We start from the raw sequence: 25,612 nt of genomic DNA, 5'->3' as shown, positions 1-25,612 counted from the left end.
ATCCATCATCAATTTGACTTATATCCAGCATCAATAAATCACACAAAGTGAACCCTGTGCAGCCCAAAGAGTAAACAAAACTAAACACTGTGTTTCACCTGCCTTTTTGGCAAGACAAAATGAAAATTCTGGTTACTTCAACTGAAATAAAGCCTTTGGTCTCTGACTGGTTTGGTTATTTTTGGAATCTTTTATGGAATATTAACTTTAATTGCTCTAATTCTGCAGGAAGCCACACTGGAAGTGCAAAGAAATATAACTGATTAAAAAGCAGACGTGAGGGGGAAAAATGTAACCACATATTTTGCCCCAACTTTCTTAAGCTAATATATCAACTATAACTCTTCAAAAATGCGGGATCCCCAGTTGCTATTCTTGCCCCAATTCTAACATGACTACATTTAACATGCTTCACCCATTGATGTTAGCAGATTTTTTTATTGTCTGTTATTTTACCAGGGATCAACATAAGTGAAGCAATGATATAGGGAAGTAGCTTTTTAAATCAGGGGCAGACTTTAAAATTTCTGATACAGCAGTGAGAGAAAAATATGAAGCTTGTTGATCTACTAAGAAATTAAGCCCTAACCTAAGCTCCAGATCATAACCAATTGAATTAGTAAACCATGGACAATAAAAATAAAACTTGATGTAGTATTTAAAATACACTAGTTTTTAGACCTCCCAGGCTCACACAACGTATTTTCTTAGACGAGGTCTTTATAAGAGTCACCAACCTTAAGTGACACAAAAGAAGTTTTAAGTTCCAATTAGTTTGGTGTCCTTTGTTGATATTATTTTGCTTTTTCTGACCAACAATAATGAATAACCCACAAGCACTAATGAATAACTAACTCCCTTTGTCTCCAAGGACAGCAGAGCCCAACAAGAAATGTCAGAGGCCCTGAAGTAAAATAAAAAACCTTTACAATGAAAATCTTTCCAATTATATAGTCCTAGGGCTACTGCAAACTGTCGTTAAGTATTTAAATAGCTGTGTCAAACACACTTACAGTGAGGATCATAAAACCAATTTCCCAGATGCTTTGAAAAATGCATTTCTCCAGTCTAATTACAGTCTGTAACTGTGAGAAGAAAGCAGCGAGAAGCACCACTCTTGGCACACCGTTACTGGGATTCTCTCCTCACCAATTATAGGAGGGTCAGAAAGCTGCCAGCTGCAGAATGTCCTCCACATTCAGTGACAAAGATCAGTATAAAAATTCTTATTTCAACACATTAAAATGTACATGTTTAATTACAGTAAGCAATCATTTTAAAAACAAATTTCATATCTTAGAAATACAAAGCTAAAGGTAAATTTTTCTTAGTTGTAGTACAGATAAAATAGAAATATACCCATGTTCCTAAAAATATACCCATGAACCAGCGTTCTTACTGACAGCTTTGCAGTGAGGAAGTGTGAGGAAGAACTCTGTGATGTTATATTTTAACTGGAACTCATTACCTTGTTCTGGTGTTATTTCCTCACTCTGTCCATAGAAAGAACCTAGAAGCAATGATATCCCAGAGCCAGTAAGAATACCCTTTCATCCAGTTTCCCAAATGGTTGATTCCAGGTCTGGGGCAGGGAAGTACAAGTGAGGCTAGAATATTTTGTGTCTCAAAGTAAGGAAGAACTTAATGGGAACATGTCAAAAGGACATAAGAACTGACCCGAAGGGGCTTCCATCGGTCAAATCTGAGACAGTTTGACCATCAGAAAAAATAGTGATGGAAATGAGTTATAGCACAGTGAATTTTTTAAAAGAATAAATGAATCTGCAATGACACTAAAAGAGAAGGGAGAAAAGCTCTCCTTTCCAGAAGAAGACCAGCTAATAAACATAGAAGGAATGATAAAATTAGAAAGTAACCTTTATGCAATCAGCAACATAATAACTGATTGAGACAAAGATCATCAATAAATCCTATGAAAGGTTATTAAAGATATTCACATATGATTATTTGTTAATTTTGAAAAGTGTCCTTTACAATGTAGCGATCTAGTGACACCACCTTAGACAGACAACCAAAAGCAGCATTACAGATACTAGGACAAATGACCATTTAGTGCCTTCTGGCATAACACAATAGGTGGTGCACAAATCACCGATGTAGCATTCTTGCCAAAAATGTTTAACCTGAACCCAGTTATGACAAAATGACCAGACTGATCAGGTTGTGAGACAAGACAGCTGCCCTGAACTTTTAAAAATATTAACACATTTTTGTCATGAAAACCACACAAAAAGTCAGGGAGATTAGGTCATTCCAAATTAAAGGACACCAAAGAAATATGACAACCAAATTTAACCCAAACGCAGTGGATGATCTTTTATTAGATCCTAGATTTTTTTTTTAATGGCTACAAATAACACTGGATTATAAGGGGGAGGGAGTAATACCTTATATTATAAATCATGATTAAGTAAAATAAAATACATAATGAATTTGAATATGAACTATATTTTAAGATATAACTGTTTATAAGTAATACTGTTGTATCAAAGCTAAATTTCTTGGTTATGATGAATGTATTTTAGGTATATAGCATGAAAGATACCTGCTTAGGAATTTAGGAGTAAAGGGTCACAAGGTCTGCAACTTACTTCCAAGTATTTCAGCTTACTTTAGAGATAAAGATGGAAAATGCCAAAAAGTAAAATACAATACAAAATGAAATAAAAAATAATAAAAATAACAAAATAAAAAAAACAAAATAAAAAAAAATCCAACTTTTAAAGAAAGACCTTTAGGAATGAATAATACGTTTTATTTAAGACATTAGTTACCTATGAACGGAAGTAGTTGAATGCAGTTTCTGGAAAAGCCAATGAAAAGAGGTAGATTCCAAGGGAGTAGAACCTTTTGTCTTTTCTAACAAAGACAGTTATGATCATGGGCCTGTCTTCCTCGAGCTTGTAACCATTAACAGCAGTCACCCACCCTTAACTGCTCTTTCTGTGGGAAAAATGAACTCCTATGACACAGGTTCCCAGATGCTCTCAGTTCATGGAATTCTTAGTGTCTCAGCAAATTTTTCATGGTGCCCCTAGGCCAAAAGGAACATCTAATAGTTCTGTTTATTAAGTAGTTAGGTGTCAATAACTTAATAGTATTTATGTACTAATAACTTATTATCTGTTTGAAAAAATAACAAATTTTTAAAATCATTTTTATTTCGTTTTTAAATAACCACAATTATTAATGGGATGTGCATTTCAATCATGCCTTCTGCTGCTGCTGCTGCTGCTAAGTCGCTTCAGTCGTGTCCGACTCTATGCGACCCCATAGATGGCAGCCCACCAGGCTCCCCCGTCCCTGGGATTCTCCAGGCAAGAACACTGGAGTGGGTTGCCATTTCCTTCTCCAATGCATGAAAGTGAAAAGTGAAAGTAAAAGTGAAGTCGCGTCCTCAAATCTTGGAATCAGATTGAACATCACCACCTTCACCTCCTATTTCACACTGATTTTCATTGAGCACTTGCTTTTGTTATTGTGGTAAAATATATGTAACATAAAATTTCCCATTTTAACCATTTTTAAGTGTACAGTTTAGTGGCTTTAACTATATTCACACTGTTGTACAACCATCACCAAGACCTATCTCCAGAACTTCCCAAACTGAAACCATGATCAACTTCCCAAACTGAAACCCTGTACCCATTAGTTAATAACTCCTCATTCTCTCCTTCCCTGGTCCACAGTAACCACCATTCTACTTTCTGTCTCTATGAATTTAATTATTGTAGGAACCTCATATAAGAAGAATCATACAATATTTGTCCTTCTCTGTCGGGCATATTTCATTAGCATAATGTCTTAGAGGTTTATCCATATTATAGCATATGTCATATTTCCTTCCATTTGAAGACTGAATAATATTCCATTGTATAAGTATGACTATATCTGCTGCAGTCCATAGGGTCCCAAAGAGTCGGACATGACTGAGCAACTAAACTGAACTGATAGATATGACGCATTTTGTTTACCCATTCATTTACACTGATGGACACCTGAGTTACTTCTACCTTTGGCTATTGTGAAAAATGTTGCTCTGAACATAGATGTACAAACTACTTGCTTTTCTTAGTCACAACTACCAATTATGTAGTTTCTCAATTTACGATATCACCAAAAAGAACATACCGTAATCTAATGCTGAAACTGAACCTCCTCAAACTAGTGGTTTGCCTGCAGGGACGTCACATATCCCATGTCTCCTTCAAAATTTAAAATGTCTCATAGCTCTCTCTGAGTCTCCTGTGGTACCCCAGAGCACCTGGCACACCATTCGGGAACCACACTCTACAGTGTTAAATCCATGGCTATTTGAGTTTTCATAGGAACAGAACTCAATCCTTAAGTAACATAAACATTAAAATCAAATTTATATTTCTCCTGAGGCTCCAACTGGAAATTTTTGAGTCTTCAAGTCAGATGTTTGTCTGTATGACAATCCCTAAGTAACTTATTCTATTGGCAATATATAGAAAGATAAATAGATATACCTCCTATTGGTTCTGTGTCTCTGAAAAACTCTAATACACCCACAGAGTCACAAGTTCTTTGGCACTTATCCTTCTGGATCATGACATTGTCAACAGTGCACGGGAAAGCAGTGGCAAAGTCAGGGGGAGATGTCAGTCTCAAGCTTATCACATCAACCCCGAGGTTAAATCCTTCCACAGATTGCCAGTACCCTCGAGATAGATCCAAACTCCTTAGTATGTCACTCATGACCCTTCACCTGGTTGCTGCTTATTCTTTTCCAGCCTCATCTCTTACCCAGGTCTCCACACCTCCCCTCAATGTGAAACCAGATAGAAGTCCACGAAATGGACTATGGTCTCTCCCCTCCAGGTTTTGAGCATGCTTTTCTCTCTACCCAGAGCAAATTCCAGATAGTCCCTGTCCCTTCACAGGCATGTGGATGTGCGCGCGCGCACACACACACACACACACAAACACACACAGAGGACATACTCTCCTGTGATTGGAAAGTTAGCCCCTCATTCTTTAGGCATCTGTCCAGATACCCTACTCTTCTCCCAGATCCACCTTTCAAGCTCAGTCTGGGAACCCCTTCAAATGTTGCCCTATCTCCCTCAACCACGCTTTATTTTAAATGTTCATTTATTTTTCTGAATTCTCAACTCCCTAAGGGCCAGAACTATGTTTTATTGCCTATCACATCCCTAAAATTCATTTAAGAAGCTCTTCTTATCTCTCCCTGCTATTCTCTGGAATTCTGCTTTCAGTTGTGTATCTTCCCCTTTCTCCCTTGCCTTTCACTTGTCTTCTTTTCTCATTTATTTTTAAAGCCTCCTCAGACAACCACTTTGCTTTCTTGTATTTCTTTTTCTCTGGGATGGTTTTGGTCACTGCCTCCTGTACAATGTTATGAACCTCCGTCCATAGCGGTTTTCCCTACTTTCTTCACTTTAAGTCTGGATTTTGCAATAATGAGTTCAAGATCTAAGCCACAGTCATCTCTAAAGGAAATCAACCCTAAATATTCATTGGAAGGACTTATGCTGAAGCTGAAGCTACAATACTTTGACCACCAGGTGCAAAAAGCCAATTGATTAGAAAAGACCCTGATGCTGGAAAAGATTGAAGGCAAAAGAAGAAGAGGGCGGCAGAGGATGAGATGGTTACATAGCACCACCGACTCAATGGACATGAATTTGAGCAAACCCTGGGAGAGAGTGGAGGACAGAGGAGCCTGGCATGCTGCAGTCCGTGGGGTCTCAAAGAGTTGGACACAACTTAGCAACTGAACAGCAACAAATCCCCCAAACAGTAGCTCACCCATAACATATGCTTAATAATTATTTGTAGAACAAATGACTGGATGAAGTTCAAACAGTTCCAGATCACCATTCTCAGTTATTGGCTTAGTTTAGAAACTATCAACCAAGATTTGAAAGGGACACAACAAGCCACTCCTGGTAACATCCAGACCACTAGTGGTATCCAACCTGTAAGGTGAGGGAGAATAAAAATTCAGTTGTCCTCAACTCCTTACCCATGTCCCTGCATGCCCCAATCATGCAGATCTAGAAAAGACACTGCAAGCTTGGAAGTTAAGCAAGGAGCCAGAAAATCAAAAAGAGGAGAATCAGGAAGCAGTGCTAATTTTTACATGAGTTCCACGATGAACTGGCCCTGAGAGTTTGTTATTCCTTAAGTACCTGAAACATTTTTTTTTATCAACTATGACTATAATTATAAACACATCTAGTCACTATCAAAGTAATATTCCCAAACTCCTTATTGCCTGACAAGGCTTAAGTTACTTATTTTTTTTTCTAGACTTTAATTCCTTTGTCAGTTATTCAACAATAGCATGCAACTCAGGAGTGTTGTGAGGAATAACTGAGATTATGTATTGGAAAGCACTTAACACAATGCCTAACACATGCTAAGTTATTATATAATAAGCACAAGTTTTTAATATTATCACCACTATTTCCTGCAAGTCAGGATTTCAAACACAAATATATATAAAAGCAAGCTACAGTTCACTAGTCAAGCACGAGCTGAAAGACTGTACTGGGCCTCAGCCCCTGTAAATACAAACACACGAGCTTGACATTAAGAAGCTCAGCTTGCCATGCCATGAACATAGCAACCCAACAATGGCAGAGCTATTCTGGATGCAGCCCCCAGGGAAAGTTTTCCTGTACTTACACTAGATATCGGTTAGCTCTGAGAAATAAAACAACTCAAAACAAACCTAGACCAAAATAAATAAGTAAAAAAGAAAAGAAAAAAAGTTACACATATGTTCAGGTTTTTTTAATCTATCCATTTATATCAACTTTTCCATACTCAGAAATACACAGACACTAAAACAAACAACTTTGGGGTTACCTGCCTGATATAAACCATTATTCATCATAATTGGCTAAGTTATGAGCTAACTAGGTGAATAGCCACTTACAAGGCTGCTAGGAATTTTATTTGGTGGTATAAACACTTGGAGGGGGAAATGGAAATCCACTCCAGTATTCTTACTTGGAAAATCCCATGGACAGAGGAGGCTGGCAGGCTACAGTCCATAGGGTTGGGAAGAGGAAGACATGACTGAGAATGCACATGCATAAACACTGAGTATAGGCATTTAAAAATACATGGTAAAAATATCTAGAGGAAAATATAATCATGCTCTGCTATATAACAAAGCTATGCTTTGCATAATATACATGCTCCTTTTTCTAGCCCCGATACACATATCATTAGCAATATAACCTCGTTAACTCAACATCAGTTTCTAGACAGAGCAAGTCATTCAAATAATTTGTTATTCTCTGACAATTATTCTTAATTCAAAATCTATGGTTAAAAAATAAAAGCTATTGGAGTATTACTCAGCCATTAAAAAGAATACATTTGAATCAGTTCTAATGAGGTGGATGAGACTGGAACCTATTATACAGAGTGAAGTAAGCCAGAAAGAAAAACACCAATACAGTATACTAACGCATATATATGGAATTTATAAAGATGGTAACAATAACCCTGTGTACGAGACAGCAAAAGAGACACCGATGTATAGATCAGTCTTATGGACTCTGTGGGAGAGGGAGAGGGTGGGGAGAATTGGGAGAATAGCATTGAAACATGTATAATATCATGTATGAAACGAGTCGCCAGTCCAGGTTCAATGCATGGTACTGGATGCTTGCAGCTGGTGCACTGGGAGGGAGGAGGGAGGAGGGTTCAGGATGGGGAATGTGGGTATACCTGTGGCGGATTCATTTTGATATTTGGCAAAACTAATACAATATTGTAAAGTTTAAAAATAAAATAAAATTTAAAAAAATAAATAAATAAAAGCTATGGTAATTCAAAATCTACTGAATTGGAAGCATTCTCTCTGCACTCATCTCTCTCAAATTGGCAAGTTTTTCGAGTTCTCCACAAGTACAGACATACATCTTTTCAATATACTCTTCTAGCTGCTTTCTCTATTGTCACTAGCTATGTTATAAAGATTATAGGTTTTGCTCTTAGAATATTTTATCATTTTATGTACCTGTTCCTCATTTTATTGGGTATTAAAATTTCTCCACTTTAAATCCTTTTCCTTCCAAACATCACCTTTCTTCTAGCACCCAACTAACATAATGACAGCTGCAGTCACCCATCTCCTCCATGGCCTGCAGAATCTAGCTCCTGGTAAGACAAGATGGAGCTCTGTGCATCCAGAGGGCAGGGTCTTGCTAAACATGCTCTTGTTTTCCTCTATGACACTTATGCTACCTCCCTGTTTTCAATCTTTCCATCTCATCTTCAACTGTTTCACAGTCCATGAAACAATACACTTACCACTGTGGTGCCCTCGTCCTCACACAAATGTACACATCCACATCCTTTCCTAGGAAGCTACATATCATTATGAGACTTTGACCCTGACACTGAATCATGTATTTTTCCATAGGATTTGCTTGCAGAGAAGAGACAAGGAAGAGAAAAACAACAGTGTCCACTTTTAAAAGATCCCAGAAAGACAATCCTACCTTTCCCAGAATTTGGAGGAAAGGGGCTTCCAAACTGCTGCTGCTTTGGCTTTAATGTGTGTGGCCCTGACACGCCTCCAGCCTGGGTGACCTGGAAACGTGGCTTCCCACTGGTGAGCACTTGCCTCCGGGGGCTCAAGGCAGGCAGATGGATGGGGCTCTCATTCACGTTGCTCTGAGGAGCCATCCCTCCTCCTGAGGGCATCTTGAGATGGAGGCTGTTAGCAAGGCTTCCAATGGCAGAGCTTGTTGTGCTGCCACAGGATGAGGGGCCAGGAGTCCCCGAATGGGCTTGAATGGGAGGGATGTGTTGGCCACTGACCATCCCAGGCCCCTGTGGGGTTCCTGATGTCCGCTGGAGATTCATGCTGCATGACCTTCCATTCATTCTGAAAAAACCTGTAGCCAGGTTGGTCAAATATCCAATGACACTAATGATTCCTTTCAGGCAAAGTCCAATAAGTTATCCATGGTGTGGTTTATTAGCCTGTTTAAAAAAATAAATGCAGGCATTTTTAAAAGTAAAAAGGAAAATAAGTTACAATGAGTTTTCAACCTGTGTAGCATTCATATCAGGAAGCACTCAGCAAAACAGTCTTTCATGTAGAACATGGTTATCGAATACATGGTTCACTGGCAGGCACTCTCCCCTCCTGCATTCATGGTAGACATGGATTATGGATCACTGCATTGTTTTGTTTTGTTTGCCACTGAACCGTTCTCAATACAGTGCTCTTGGCAACTATAACCAATCTACTGGTGCCAGCTCGCAAAATGGAACTTACTTTGCTCCACTGCTACGGTGCATCCTGGGAAACCCAAATGCATCACCTTCATGAGCTGTAAGACTGCTGCCCAAAGGTTCCAGTAAACAAACAGAAAGATGATACAAACTCTAAATGCGATTGTGAGGACATTAACAAAGCAATTTTCTCATGGTTCCTAGATTAACAAAAGATTTTTTGAAATAGGCATGGGGATTTCATAAAGGCTTCATATATCTAAATATTTACAGCAGCATTAGAGTTTTAGTTCTATATTGATCCTGAGTTGATGGGGATGAAAATATAATCAACATCACAATACTCTCACCTTTCAGTAAGATCCTAGAAAAGGATAAGGCTGTGTGAAATGCTCTACAGAGAACATAAGGACAAAACAACCCTTCTCAAGGTGAGTATGTTCGCCATGTACCACGCACGGTAAACTGATAGGAGTTCCACAAAGCTGCCATCTGCCATCCTACCACCCTCTTTCTCAAGTGGCAGAGGGAGAACCAAAAGCAGTGACGTGGCCACAGGACAGCATCATCCATCTGTGTGTCAGTACTCCCTGGTTACAAATCATTCAGAAAGGCTTTTTCCTCTCTTGATCTACAGTTCCCCAAAATGTATGTCATGCCATGACTAAGGACTAAGTGCCACTACTCCCAATAAATGACAGACTCAGTCACAATTTGAATTCTTTTAAGTAAACATGACAGTCATGGAAAGAAGCCAACGTTGGACAATACAGACTGGGTGCAAAGTAGTAACGGCCAGATATCCTCAACTGGACGAGTCCTCCTTTTTTCTATGATCCAATGTCTTAGATGAATATTTCCAATTCAACTCCCAAAAGAATGTTCCATAAATCACTGAGCACAGGATATCAACCATGGTAAACTTTTTGTGAGGGGGTTTTCTTTTTTCTTTATCATTTTAGAAAATCAGAAATACAGGTATCCCTTGCTTTTCAAAAGTTCACTTTATGCCACATCACTTTCAGAAGATTTATCTTAGTAACTTTTCACTAACCAAAAGAAATTTGAGGAGGGATTTTCACTCTTAAGAAAAAAAAGTGTACAAAAAACCTCGAATAGCCAAAGCTATCTTGAGAAAGAAGAATGGAACTGGAGGAATCAACCTGCCTGACTTCAGGCTCTATTACAAAGCCACAGTTATCAAGACAGTATGGTACTGGCACAAAGACAGAAATATTGATCAATGGAACAAAATAGAAAGCCCAGAGATAAATCCACGCACATATGGACACCTTATCTTTGACAAAGGAGGCAAGAATATACAATGGATTAAAGACAACCTCTTTAACAAGTGGTGCTGGGAAAACTGGTCAACCACTTGTTAAAGAATGAAACTAGACCACTTTCTAACACCTTACACAAAAATAAACTCAAAATGGATTAAAGATCTCAATGTAAGACCAGAAACTATAAAACTCCTAGAGGAGAACATAGGCAAAACACTCTCTGACATACATCACAGCAGGATCCTCTATGACCCAACTCCCAGAATATTGGAAATAAAAGCAAAAATAAATGGGACCTAATTAACCTTAAAAGCTTCTGCACAACAAAGGAAACTATTAGCAAGGTGAAAAGGCAGCCTTCAGAATGGGAGAAAATAATAGCAAATGAAGCAACTGACAAACAACTAATCTCAAAAATATACAAGCAACTCCTACAGCTCAACTCCAGAAAAATAAATGACCCAATCAAAAAATGGGCCAAAGAACTAAATAGACATTTCTCCAAAAAAGACATACAGATGGCTAACAAACACATGAAAAGATGCTCAACATCACTCATTATCAAAGAAATGCAAATCAAAACCACTATGAGGTACCATTTCACGCCAGTCAGAATGGCTGCAGTCCATAAGTCTACAAGCAATAAATGCTGGAGAGGGTGTGGAGAGAAGGGAACTCTCTTGCACGTTGGTGGGAATGCAAACTAGTACAGCCACTATGGAGAACAGTGTGGAGATTCCTTAAAAAACTGGAAATAGAACTGCCTTATGATCCAGCAATCCCACTGCTGGGCATACACACTGAGGAAACCAGAAGGGAAAGAGACACGTGTACCCCAATGTTCATCGCAGCACTGTTTATAATAGCCAGGACATGGAAGCAACCTAGATGCCCATCAGCAGATGAATGGATAAAGAAAGCTGTGGTACATATACACAATGGAGTATTACTCAGCCATTAAAAAGAATACATTTGAATCAGTTCTAATGAGATGGATGAAACTGGAACCTATTATACAGAGTGAAGTAAGCCAGAAAGAAAAACACCAATACAGTATACTAATGCATATATATGGAATTTAGAAAGATGGTAACAATAACCCTGTGTACGAGACAGCAAAAGAGACACCGATGTATAGATCAGTCTTATGGACTCTGTGGGAGAGGGAGAGGGTGGGGAGATTTGGGAAAATAGCATTGAAACATGTATAATATCATGTATGAAACGAGTCGCCAGTCCAGGTTCAATGCACGGTACTGGATGCTTGGGGCTGGTGCACTGGGACGACCCAGAGGGAGGGGAGGGGAGGGAGGAGGGAGGAGGGTTCAGGATGGGGAACGCGGGTATACCTGTGGTGGATTCATTTCGATATTTGGCAAAACGAATACAATATTGTAAAGTTTAACAATAAAATAAAATTTAAAAAAAAAAAGAAAAGAAACCTAAAAAAAAAAAAAAAGAAAGAAAGAAAAAAAGTGAAAAACAAAAACATCATTCAGCATTTGTTCTGCAGGGGGCTATTACAGAGGCAGTCCTCATCCCGAGCAGTGAGATTGGTAGCATCAAGCTCCTTTCCCTAGGAACAATACTCAGCATCTCAACTTCAAGCCTCCATAGCATCAAACTGTGTCTGTGAGCATCTGTACTTTATCTCAGTTTATTTTGTACATCCCTTAGCAACATGTATCCTAAGTAATTGCTCCTTAACTTTATGCCATTTCAGCTGACCTATGACCACTTTACTTTCAGATAGCGGAGGAAATCTGTAGTATTTAATTTTCAAGCCAAGCATTCACTGTGCCTTCTGCAAAGTTGACTGTATATGTCCATGTATTGAGGAACTTCTAAGATCACCAACAATATAAGTCTAGAATGCTTTCTTTAACTTTATCAAGTCTCCATTCTACTAATAATTCTATCAGTCTACCACATTTAATACTTAAATGCCATCTAGTCCTCAGAAACAATCCTAGGTCTCATTCCTATCTTTCCCTCCACTACAGTAGCCAAGAAGGGACAAATAAATGCAATGCAGATTATTCAAACCTGCATCATTTAAGCTTATTTATGAAATAATAAGAAATAACCCTGTATCAGACTGGTTGTAAGATTTTTTTTTTTTTTAAATGCTGGAAAAATCCCAATGCCTTTTCTGCTGCACCCATTTAGAAGAACTCAAGTGTATTACCAGCTGGTCTGCTGATTCATTGGTTGATTGTGGGCAAGAGTCATTTAATGTCTCTGTGCTTTGCCAGATGATATTGGCCATCTATTCTCCACTCATTGATAAAATAGTGTTTTCTGAAGCACTTTGAACCCTACACAAGAAAGCACTTATTCAGCACCAATCAAAAAAAAGGCAAAATAAATATATTGTATTGGCAATTTGTTGAAAATAAATAATTATACAACATGACTGGAAATATGAGTCACTAAGACCATGGTCCAGGTGACAAGTGTCTGCAGATTTGCAGACTGTGCCCATTTCCAGGTTTTTAAAAATAAAGGAGTTAGTTCTGGCAGTAAGATCATATACAAGCAGGAATTCTCATCAAAAATGTGGATAAAAACATGTAAGTACTAGACCATTAAGAAGGTGAGTTTGTAAGAGGAAAAATAATTAAAGCACTAAGAACTTAGTTATAAGAACTCAAACTTGCTTGAATATTTATCTTATTTTTATTTTTTATAAATCACACTCCTGTTTTAAATAGCTTTAGGGTGAAAGTAAAAACAACAACAAAAAATGTACTTAAATTTTATTACTAAAAAAGCAACAGCCAGAAAGTAAAGTGATTAATACCATAAAGAAAAACCAATAGGTCAATGTTGTGTGAGCTGAGAAAAACCGGCCTCAAGACAAAAATAAAATAAACTGTATGAAAAATATGCCAAATAATCCAGTTCTCACATTAATTATACAAGCAGATTTTTCAAACATTAGATACCAGAATTTAAAAATCAATTTGTTTATTCACATTATATAGTATTCTATGTGCTTTTTGGCTAGGTCATATGATCATGTGTAATTTTGAGCCTACTTGGTAACAAAAAAGGAATAAACAACTAACTTGTAAGAAAAACCCATCCTCACTGAGTCAGAGTAAACAGCATTCCCAACGAGAATTTAGGAGACCTGAGTTTTACTTGTGGCAAACCATTTATAACTTCTCTGGACAGTTTTTCATCCACAAAAGATGAAGAATTTGGTGATAATCACTTGAAATTTTGTTCTTTCCAATAATTAAGAAAAGGAAGATTATAGAAAGTACTCATTAACTATGATGAAGGATAAATGTGTAGTTTTCTAAAACATGTCTGTTTCTGGCGGTGCTGGGTGTTGGTTATTGCTCGAGCTTTCTCTAGTTGTGGTGAGTGGGGGCTTCTCATTGTGGTGGCTTCTCTGTTTGCAGAGCAGGGGCTCCAGGTCGCATGGGCTTCAGCAGTTGCAGTTCTCAGGCTCTAGACCACGGGCCCAGTAGTTGTTGCCCACAGGCTTAGTTACCCTGAGGCATGTGGGATCTACCCAGACCAGGGATCAAACCCATGTCCACTGCATTGGCAGGCAGATTCTTTACCCTGAGTTACCAGGGAAGCCCAAATATGTAGATTTTGTGTCTGCGGCACTTAAATCAAAGGGATTGGGTGGATATGAAAGCAACAAAGAACAGCAATCTCTACCAACTCCATCAAAACAAGAACTGATAGGAGGCTTCCACATCAGCAATGTGCTGAAAGAAAACATTCACCCAGAAAAATGAACATCCAAGTTAAAATGTCCTATACTTGGCCAGAAAGTAAAATCACAACTAATCACTATCAAAACCTGACTGGTAGGATTCCACTGGAAGAGCATTTTTCTCTTTAAAAACTTACGTTCTCCAGTATTACTTTCTCTTCTGTCCTCCATTCAATGACTAATCCAGGCATCATCAGAAAAAAAAAAAAAGTAGAAAGAAAAAGCAAGGAATATCCAGAAGGATAAATTTGGTGTACTTTGGATATGACATATTAACACATGTAGATTTTTAATACTCCATTGGTTAAAACAATGAAAATGTTTACTCATTCTGCTATGAGTCAATATAAGTTAATAAATCTTTCCTTTCGACCACATTAAAACTCTTAAAACACACTGTTGTAAGTCAGGTCAGAGAGGAAATTACTTAACTCCTCAGGAAACCAAGGCACAAAATCATTTAATGATAATTTCAATAGATTTCTAGAAAAGCTATGACTTTAATCAAAATACAAGATCATACTTCTACCTTCTACCCAACGCTCGAGGCACTGTGCCTTGTAGGTTAAAAGATTTTAAAAAGCAATGTTAACTCATATCTTCAAGAGAATTCTAAAAATATTAGTTCCATAATGTCCATTTACATCCAAAAGCCCTTTCTTACTTACTATTATTAATAGACTCATCTAGAGTCATAATTCATCTGATGAGCCAGTTAATTATTAATTTTCATACATCATTTCATTTCCTTAGGCTACATTTAGCCTTTGTTACATTTTCCATTCCTTTTATGCCACAAGCATTTCTTACCCTGCACAGAAAACCTGATAATGAGACACAAAACACTGGTCAGCAAACAAATCGCCCCTGAGCTGACTTCTTATATATACATATAAACCATCTAAAATAGAGTTTTTATTGATTCCTTTTATTTTTCCCCTTCGGGTTAATGATTGTATAATTTCATTAACGTTGCCTTTTCAACATTGCTGCCTTGATCACTAATAGGTCTGTGCTATTCCCATGGGTTTCTCTAGTTACAGCTTTGTAGCCAGAAGAATATAGAAATGAAAAGCCTACTGATAGGTAATATAAGTTATTCTCATGCACGGCTGCAGTGTAAAGCACATTTTGCAATTCAATCAAGGACAGATAGAGCTGAATGTTCTTAGATCCCAGGAGTTCATTTTAATAAGCAGAATGTACCTTGTCCTAACACAGGTGACTGACTCCTCAGAAAAGATTGTATAAACAAAAACCAATCGTGTAAGTCATTTTATTGGCAACAATATAAACACAGCTATATTAGATGTCACCAATAAATCAAAATTACTCTTGTCTGCAATTTTAACAACAGAAAAGTGCAAACATGTGCCTGTGAAGCTGGAGGATATTATAGAGGAAATGCACTGGATGTGTACAATATCATTTCTCTAAATTGAAAGTATATTAAGTAACCAGCACAAAGTATAGATGATCATTTCTGTGGTTTCATAACTTTATACAGTGAGACTGACAGACTCACAGAATTTACAACAGAAGTTACACAGAAACAGAGCTGGAATGATTCCACGTCATTAGGATGTGGAGTGAAAAGTCAAGGAGGTTACACCTGGTAGTTAGTACATAGAGACCACATGGCCACTTGGGCACTCCCAAGGTCTAATATAGGTAATGTAAGAATATTAACATATTTATTTTGAATACTAAGATGTTTAGCTATTACTCAAACAATATAATCACCATTAAAATAAAATTAAAGAGGTTTAGCTTTGAGTTATACCATACTTCAATTAAAAGTACGAAGACAAATCAGTGTTCCCTTCAGAAATTCAAACCATTCTACCAAAGACCACTCAAAAAAGACAATATAATGAACTTATGGATCCCATTTAATAGAATTCTTGACATTGTTTTATCTGTGATTCCAACTCTTTGCTACTGAATTAGAGATAAACATTTTAACTTTTTATATAAAATTTTCTCAAAAATAAAAATAATCTTCCCCTAAGTTTGTGGAGTAAAATATCTGGCAGTGCCTTTTTAATCATATGAGTGGCTATGATACTAAAAATGTGGATAGTAAATATGGACAGGACACTGAGGAAAAAAAGGAAGGGAGAGGGAGAAGAGGAACAGAAAGGAGGAGGGAGAGGGAAGGGGAAAACATGGGGGAAAAAAATGACCAAATCTAATGCAGGAATTTATTCTGTAGTTAGTTAATCCTAACTTAAAAATCGTAAGCAGCATTGAAAACCTTCGAAACAATGCTGCTGCTGCTGCTGCTAAGTCGCTTCAGTCGTGTCCGACTCTGTGAGACCCCAGAGATGGCAGCCCACCAGGCTCCCCCATCCCTGGGATTCTCCAGGCAAGAACACTGGAGTGGGTTGCCATTTCCTTCTCCAATGCATGAAAGTGAAAAGTGAAAGTGAAGTCGCTCAGTTGTGTCTGACTCTTAGCGACCCCACGGACTGCAGCCTACCAGGCTCCTCCGTCCATGGGATTTTCCAGGCAGGAGTACTGGAGTGGGGTGCCATTGCCTTCTCCGTCGAAACAATGCTAGTGATTATAAATTTCTAGAAGTTCAGACCTTCAGGAAAATATTGCTGGAGGACAATATTAGAAGTTCAATAACCTTTCTTAGAATCTACTTTTTACACTTCAGTGCATCTATGCAACTCTCATATCCCCCTAACTTATTAAATGTCACTACTTTTAGTAGTAGTTACCTACAAGTGTTTCATTGACTTTGCCTCAGTCATGAATTCACCAATGAGTACAGCAAATTCTAGAAAAGCATGACCCTACCAAAAGAAGCAAAAGAGAGGGGGATAGTTAGGGATTCCATTAGTCATTTGCAAAAAAAAAAAAAAAAACACAAAATGAGAACAAACTTGAAATGAAAAGGAGTTTTAAGACAAACATAGGTAAGTTCAGAAAGGCCCCATGCCCTGGCCAAAGCATTGGTCCAAGTTGAATATGGGCTGTAAGTTCAGATCTATGTTTAACAAAGTATTGTTTCTAAAGTACTGTTTTTCAAATTGGTCAAAATCCACTGGTGAGCCCTGAAATCAATTATTTAATGGAGAAACATTTTTTAATGAAATAGAACTGACTAGAGTAAAACAGCAGCAGAATAAAACAGAAGTTATCAATGTGCATCAAATATATTAATAGTTAAGAATCGTTTCATTTCAGAGATTTGCAGGTGTATATGTCTGCATATCTACATGCACAGTGCTCTGGGTAAGATAAAAAAAAAAAATATTTTCTGGTGCGTTACAGACAAAAAACACATAAAAGCTACTGTTATAAAAGCATTGAGACTATCTGCCAGCCCAGGTACCTATCAAGAAAATCTGTAGAAACAGACAGAATTAAACAGCCAAAATAAAACAGACCCCATAATATGGCTGTAATGAAGAGAAAATCTAAATGTTTGACATTTTTAGCTTTATGGAAAATAAGAATTAAATAGCACAAAGCTATACTCCTACCGGGGCTTCTCTGGAAACTCAGATGGTAAAGAATTTGCCTGCAATACAAGAGACCCCACTTCAACCCCTGGGTCAGGAAGAGCCCCTGGAGAAGGGAACGGCTACCCACTCTAGTATTCTTGCCTGGAGAATTCCATAAACAGAGGAGCCTAGGAGGCTACAGTCCATGGGGTCACAAAGAGTCAGACATGACTGAGCGATGAACACGCACACTCCTACCGCTGTTATCTTTCACTTTGCCTTTTATTTAGTATCAATTGATCAGTTGTGCTCTACAAATACCAGTTAACCGACTGACTGACAGAATCAGAGATCACGATGATTGACAATTTTATATCTTCCTTGTTGCAAGGGGTAGGTAACCTTCCCTAAAATAAAACTTCAATTTTACAATGTGAAAGGGGGCGGGGGTAGTTTAAATTACCTGTCCTCAAGAACTGAGTTTTTTTGAAACGTGTTCTTATGAGTTAACATAAGATCCTATGAGGAGGAATTTGAAATGGAAAAATGAACACATTCCCAATGATGTCACCACTGAATTAATTACCTGAATTGCAAAAAGTGAACACCACATGGCCATGGTTTGAGACACAAAGGCTTCTTCAGAAATATAAAAGAAAAGTAACTGGCTGGAGATTTTTATTTAAAAAAAAAAAATCCATTTTCACACAAGGAGATACATAGGTTGTAAAATATGGCAAATTAAAGTGCATTCTTGGTCACCTAGTGTACATAAATAATTACTCAGCCATGTGAATAGCTATTTGCAAAGCTAAAACTCACAATTCTTTCAAAGGGGTAATAAACATCTATCTATGGAAGATTCTAGAAATAAATTTAATTTAGCACTCATTAAACAAAATATTCAAGTATATTAAATTATCCCTATCACATGTATAATTGAGTGATTTCTTTCCTTCAGTGTAGTTAGTTATTGCTGAAAAGTAACCAGTGTAACTATTTTTAGCTGTTGGTAGACAGAAGTTTAATACAAGTTAAATTATGTTCACTGACATCACTGCAGAAGTATGAACGTCCGCAACAATGACTAGGCCCTTAACCAATATGACAACATATTTATTTAAAAAAAAAAAGAAGCCCTACATGAATGACTCAGTCAGTTACAGACAGAAGTGGAATCTATTGGTCATACTGCAAAGGTTGGGAAAACATTAATCCATTTCTTCACACACAGGAATAACAAGAAATCATACATAACCCTAGCATCTGATTAATTTTCTGTGTACAGTATCCAGCAGGCCTAGAAACAAAACTTCATAGATCTGGCTTAGAGCTTCAGAAATAACCGACTCTGAGAAAGTCTGATCTTTTTATCAAGGAGCCTGGAACAGGGGCTGATCTTGCACTGTAATCCTATCTGCTCATCTGGAGTTCAGCAAGACTTGGTGCACCCAAAGGAATGTGCAGTTGTTCCCATTCTTGGCCTAAAGAAAACATGTCAGACACGATTAGCCCCACACCAGCTTTCTTTACTTCAAGTCTGTGCTCAACTACTTAGAGCCTTCATTATCTCAGTTTTACAACTCAGTCTCCTGATTTTGTTCCCAAAGTAGAACATGGTTGGATCCTTGTTTCTGTTCATTCTATACACTGTCTTTGAATCCACCTGAGTGGTCCTTCCCTTCCTCCCTTCTTCTGCCCTCTCCTTCCCCAAATCCAGATTCTAGTCACCTTCCAAGCCCACCCCACCTTGGGCTTTCTCTGATCCTCTCTTAATCTACCTCTATCACTGATCTGTAAAATGGTGAGGATTGTACTATTGCACCTAGTTCATAGCATTACAGAACATTAAATGAGATGATGCATGTTACTTGTTTAGCCCAGTGCCTGGTACCTAGAAGGATGTGATAAATGTTGACTATTTCACTCTATACACATCTCCTTTAACATTCATAACTTTCCACATTGCCTTATAGTTATTTGCCTGTGTTTCACCTTCCTGTCTGAATTCTAATTTCATTAAGTTTTGGTACTCTGTATAATTTATCAAGCTCTCTCCAGTCCTTATAGGTACATAAATTACCTGATATACCTATGTATTTATATTTTTCACACTACATATGTGATATATATTGACTTTTCATATACATTTATGCACATATATTTATTATACTTGTATTTATCATATTGTACTATTTATACTGAAAATTATCATATAAATCAATATATAATTATATACTTATATATTCATATCCTATATTTATAATGTATTGCCTGAATAAATATAGTCTAAGTAAGGTGTGACCATAAACCCTAAGCTCTGTGTCTTGTGGAACCAGTTTAATTACAGTTGTGTGCTTCCTGGTCTGTTCCTCCTAGTCTATTCCTTTCTCTATTAGAACAAAGCAGCATAAAAAGTCTATCCCACTCTTCTGAACAGGCATATTATTCTTGTCTTTATCTTGGCATACCCGTGAACAATGAAAAATCCTAGCTGAAAGCCACAAAATAAATACAGTCACTTCAGTACTGAGACCAGGCATTTTTTTGTCATGGGGGTTGTTGGTCCTAACAGAGAGACTGCCAAATGCATTTTGGGTTGTCATGGTGGAAGTTGCTCCTCAGCATTCTCCTGGCTCACCCTAAGCTGGCTTCACTTTATGGTTTCACTCATATCTGTTTAGTCTCCCTAATCAGACGGTCATTAGGATAGAGAACAGGGCTTCTGTTTCATTAGTGTTTTTCCTTAACTCTATCATATTAAGTAATGCCTGAACAACTAATTTCTGCAAGCCAAATTGTTTCCCTAAACTTTAAAGGGGAGTCCAAATTATTTGACCTACTAAAAGGCTATTATATCAGCAAAAGAAGTCAAACTCAGGAGCGCATGTTGAATTACCCCACTTACATAAGGCATAAAAAATGGGCAAAATTATTACATCTGTTAGAAGCTAAGGCAGTCATTACTCTTGAGAACACAGTGGCTGCAAGAGATGGGGGAAGACAGTAATGAGAAGAAAGTAAGAGTCAAGTTTCTAGGGTATTGGTAATGTTCTATTTGTTCAGTTGTGTTCAGTTGAATCAAACTATGTATTAATGTCATTTTAAAGACTTTACTGTAAATTTAACCCTCCTGGAAAGCATAAGGCAGCACAGTTTTATTGCACAGATTTTCTATATGCCATTTGTTTGTGTTTTTATTTTCAGTCCTGAGCCTATGACCCAACTAAACTTTGAGGAAAGTTAAATGTCAAGTCTTGCATTTCAGCATTCTTCATAATAATCTCTACAGAAAATAATTATAGAAACACAGAAAATGATTTCTTCAAGGAAGAGAATGTGCATAGGATGCCACTTACTGAATTCTCTCCCTCAAGAATCCTCATATATTCTGGAAGAACTACAAATTAACATTCCAACTCGAGATCAATAACTACAATATGAGAGAGACAACACCAGAAAGAATGTCATCAAATTAATTTACTAGCAGAAAAGAATACTGAGAAAAAAAAGACGGAGAACACTAAGCTATCTTCTGAAATGACGGAAAGACCACTTTCTGCCATATAAATCAGTCGTGTCCGACTCTGTGCGACCCCAGAGACAGCAGCCCACCAGGCTCCCCCATCCCTGGGATTCTCCAGGCAAGAACACTGGAGTGGGTTGCCATTTCCTTCTCCAATGCATGAAAGTCAAAAGTGAAAGTGAAGTCGCTTAGTCATGTCTGACTCCTAGCGACCCCATGGACTGCAGCCTACCAGGCTCCTCTGTCCATGGCATTTTCCAGGCAAGAGTACTGGAGTGGAGTGCCATTGCCTTCTCCGTAAATGAAGGCAAGGCTAGTACAAAACATAATTTGCTGCTATTTAACCTCCCCACACTGCCTATTTTGGCCTAATAGGAATGTCACCCGTTAGGTGGACCCTGGAGTCCATCCCTCTCCCCAAAAAAGTTGTTTTTTCTATTCAGAATCATGATCACTTCCTCCCAAGAACATCATCTGACCCCAAGTACTCAATATCCAACATACCCACTACTATTAAGGAACTTGGATGAGATCAGGGACCAGCCACAAGATGCTCTCTAAAACTGGCTTAATGTGAACCAAGGGGAGAGGGAGTTAGAGCAGCAATTAGATTTAGCTATTCACACTGAAAGATTACTGAGTCCTCTGAGCAACAAAGGAAAGGACTTCAACTACCAATAAGGAAAGGAATTTGAAAGTGACTGGAAAAGAAATCCCCCATTCTTCCTTTTCAAGGTAATGTTAGTGCTAGTCTGGCTACACAGACGACTAGTGAAAACATATGAAAATTGTAATGCGTTCAAAGGTGATCCTTAAACTTCAACAGCTCCCAACTGCAAATATAACATCTAATATGACACACTCCTGTTTCTAAATGGCTTCAAACACTCATTGTGGCAGATCTTTTTTCTACAAACTTTTGCAGGTTGCACCTGTTTCACACTTCACCTTAAGAAAACTTGGAAGAGGAAGAAAAGAAGGAATGAGAAAATTTAAACCAACACAAATCAATCTTTTACCAAAAAAAAAAAAAAGTTTCCCCATTTATGTAAAAAAGGAGGTCCAGTGGGGATATGCTACACAGAGGGAAACAGACGTCTGGCTAACTCCCAAGGCAGAAATCATGACTCATCAAAGCTTTCAGAACGGGCAGAATGAGACTGCATTTGTCTTGAGTTCACCTTCAGGCCAAGAAATGCTCTCTGAACTGGGAAACTTGAGTGCTGAGACTGTGATAACTGGCTCTGAAGCCTGGGGCAAAACTCCTGAAAGTCTCTGGGCCTCAGTTTCCTCATCTGTAGGTGATCACCAAGATCCCCATCTAGCCTTATGGTCTTTACTTGAATTCCCTCTTTCCACAACCTAAAGGGAACTGGTCCACTGGGGGGAGCTGCAGAACATTCCTCTCCTCAAACTCCAGAGCCCCAGGCCCAAACTCAGGAGAGATGCTAAGTCCTGGAAATAGGTGGGGAGAGAGTGCAAATCCCTCTTCTACGTAAGAGGGGTCCGCAAGTCTCGAATTTCCGGAAGTACCCTCCACTTCTGCCCTGGGTTTAGATACTGCTGGGACGACGGCCCAGATGATGCCCCCGGGAAAGCGTAGTAAGGGGGTGAGGAATACCAAGCGGGTGGCGAGGGGTGAAGAAGAGCATGAGGCAGGGCAGGAGACGGCAGCCTTTATCAGTTCATGACCCACGCCGCACCCCCCCCCCCGCCCCATCTTGGCCCGCGGGGATTCAAGGCCCGCGCCCCTGGGCTCTCTGGCAAGGAGCGAGGGGCGGGTCTGGGGCTGAGGCGACTGAGCCCTGCTTGGGATGCGCTGCTGCGACCCCGTTACTCCTTGGCCGCCTCTGCCCCTAACCCTCGGCCTTGTCCGCAAGCGAGCGCAGCAAAACAAAACAAACTCGTTCAGGCTTCCTGTTGTGCAACGCAGTCCCGAGTAAGTCGGGGCCGAATGCGCGCCGCCGACGTCGGCGACTGCAAAGCCGAAGAGGCAGAAACCAGCGCGCTGCCCAGCCCAAGCCGAAATTCGGAGGGAGCCGCAGCCCTGCTCGCCGCTCCCGGGAGTGCACGTCCCCGCGCCGCACGCCCTGCGTGGCCCAGAGCCCGCACCGAGCTAGCGTCCTAATAATCCTTGTTCTTTCACTTCTTGCCTCTTAGACACCCCCAAGAAGTCGAGCGTGCGACCCGGGAAACCAGAGACGACCTTTCAGAAAGTTTCTCCCTACAGGTACCTAATTGAATCATCCATAGGATGACAAATCCGTCAGGGCCAAGTTTTCCAGACACTTGGGTGACTTCCTCATCACCGAAGTGACTTGTCGGCTCCAGTGAGTAAGTTGGAAGTGTCGCTCCAGGCAAGGTGTGTGTTTAGGAGAAAGCCGGCTGCTCACTCACGCTTTCCAGAAAGCGGCCTCGGGCGACTTCAAAATACACACAGGGTCATTTATAGGGACTGGAGTCTTGCGCAGGACAAAGTCCCTGAGACTGAGACATTTTCCAAACAGTGCTGACATTTTGTCGAGCCCTATAAAAATGTAAACGCGAGGTGACGAACCTGGTGGGGAGTGTGAGAGTCTGAATCTGCGCAGTTTGCGGTGTGGGTTATAGTTCTAGTTACAAGACCTGGCAGCTGCGAGTCGCTGGACCCGTCCCCACGAGGAGTTAATGTATCCCCTTACCGGAGGACCTCTGGGCAATAGGGAGGGACAGCGAATTGGGTGAGACACAGCATGGAAAACAGCCTTCGTTAGAGCTCCACAAGCACGTGGAACTGGAAAGAGGGAGAGAGACCTCATGTCAACCCATCAATTCCCACTTCTCCCAAGTTTCCCTTCAGGAGGGACTCATGGGTGGCGTGCGCGACCATGCCCTTGCGTACCGTAACTTGCCCTGAGTTTGTAGCCTTCTGGACCCTCTAGTTTAGAAGAAAAGCCCAAAACAAAAAGTCTTCCTAAATAGAAAAACTTTAAAACCTTGTTGATTTCCTTTCCCTCTTCTACTTTCAATGCTTTTAGGCAACTGACAAGAACACAGCTTGATTCCTAATTGAGAATCGCTATCTCAGTAAACAGATCATTTAGAGAATATGGGTGTTGGGGTGCCCGCATTTTTAAACCACGCCAGCAGCTCAGAGTGTAAATATTTCTAATCCCTAGTTTGTATCTCTGAGCGTTGTAACTCCCCCACTCTCAAGCGCCCGGCTTCTCTCGACTCGCCTACTAGCAAAGTTCCTATGGCATCCACTTACCAGGTAACCCGGGATTTCCACAACAAAGCCTGGCGTGCGGGTCCCTTCCCCCGGCCAGCCTGAGCGAGTGACAGCGGGCAGCCAAAGCTGGCGAGGAGAAACTTGGGGCTCCAGCCCTTCAGCGCGCTCGCCTGGCTCTGCCTCCTTCGGAAATGAAAACTCCCATCCAAGCCGGGGGACAGAGCGCCGAAACCCGGCCCAAGTGCAGTGTGTGCGCGCGCGTGTGCTAGGGCAGTAGCGTTAGGGGGAGGAGGAGGCAGGCAGAAGTGGGGTGGCTGTACCCTCGGCATCAGCTCATTCTGCCGCTTCCCCCTCCCTCTACCCCCCCGCGCGCGCACACACACGCACACAAAGCAAATAATATCTTTAAAAAGTTGAGTTTCGGCTTTGTGCCTCACGCGTCTTGCTCATCCTTGCCTTGGGCCTGGGGTGCGTCTGGGGGCCGGTTCGGGATGCTGGCTAATTGCTTTCGGCGGGTTCCGTCGGGGGAACGCTGGTGCGAGCCTAGACGGCCGCGGGCAGCGAACCTGGCTGCGGGGAGGGGCAGTGGTGGCGGCCCCAGCTCTGGTGCCCTTGCGCGCAGCGCTCTGGGCTGCCCTGGCGGCGCAGTGTGGACGCGGCTGCAGGAGAGGGGAAGGGGGAAGAGAGAGGGAGAGGGGGAGGGAGGGAGGAGGCGGCCTGGGAGGAGAGTGGATGTGTGTGCGGCCGCGAAGGCCGGCCTGTAGCCAGCTGCTTCCTGAGTGTGAGCGCGGGAGGGGGAAGGAGGGGCGGGCTCGCTGGTCACCAGGCTGGCCAATTCGAAGGCCGAGTCTGTGTCTCCCTCTCGACACGACCAAGCACACAGTCCTTTCCGTGCCCCTGGGAGTCAAAGAACTCCAGAACTGGCTAACAGCCGGGAGACACTTCACCTTCTTATTGGGCCTTATTTGTTGAACTGGCTCGTTCTTTTTTTAACGTGTAAAAGTGTCAGCATTTCGACAAGAGTTGATGTCAAAGCATAAACAAGTTAAAAAAAAAAATTCAATAGTAAAATGGAGAGAAAAACTAAAAAGTGAAAAAATGGCTAAAGAGCCTTTCTAA

The 25,612-nt window shown here is 40.1% G+C and overlaps 1 protein-coding gene across 4 annotated transcripts in view; it reads right to left on the bottom strand.

Moving 5' to 3' along the window:
* Nucleotides 1-25,248, bottom strand: part of GLIS3 (GLIS family zinc finger 3) — a 499,909-nt gene extending 474,661 nt beyond the window's left edge. The window contains exons 1-3 of one of the 4 annotated variants that reach the window (XM_061425404.1): nucleotides 24,533-24,620; nucleotides 12,748-12,877; nucleotides 8,532-9,018 (exon numbers count right to left, since the gene is read on the bottom strand). In XM_061425404.1, coding sequence (XP_061281388.1) covers nucleotides 8,532-8,919 — 388 coding nt within the window. In that variant the 5' untranslated portion in view covers nucleotides 8,920-9,018; nucleotides 12,748-12,877; nucleotides 24,533-24,620. Of the gene's footprint in view, nucleotides 1-8,531; nucleotides 9,019-12,747; nucleotides 12,878-24,532 lie in introns of all 4 variants that reach the window. The other 3 variants (XM_061425405.1, XM_061425406.1, XM_061425407.1) reach the window with 3 other exon arrangements.
* Nucleotides 25,249-25,612: the final 364 nt, after the last annotated feature.

Source organism: Bos javanicus, chromosome 8 (genome assembly GCF_032452875.1).
Source record: "Bos javanicus breed banteng chromosome 8, ARS-OSU_banteng_1.0, whole genome shotgun sequence".
Lineage (NCBI taxonomy): Eukaryota > Metazoa > Chordata > Mammalia > Artiodactyla > Bovidae > Bos > Bos javanicus.
This window is presented reverse-complemented; position numbering and strand designations above follow the sequence as displayed.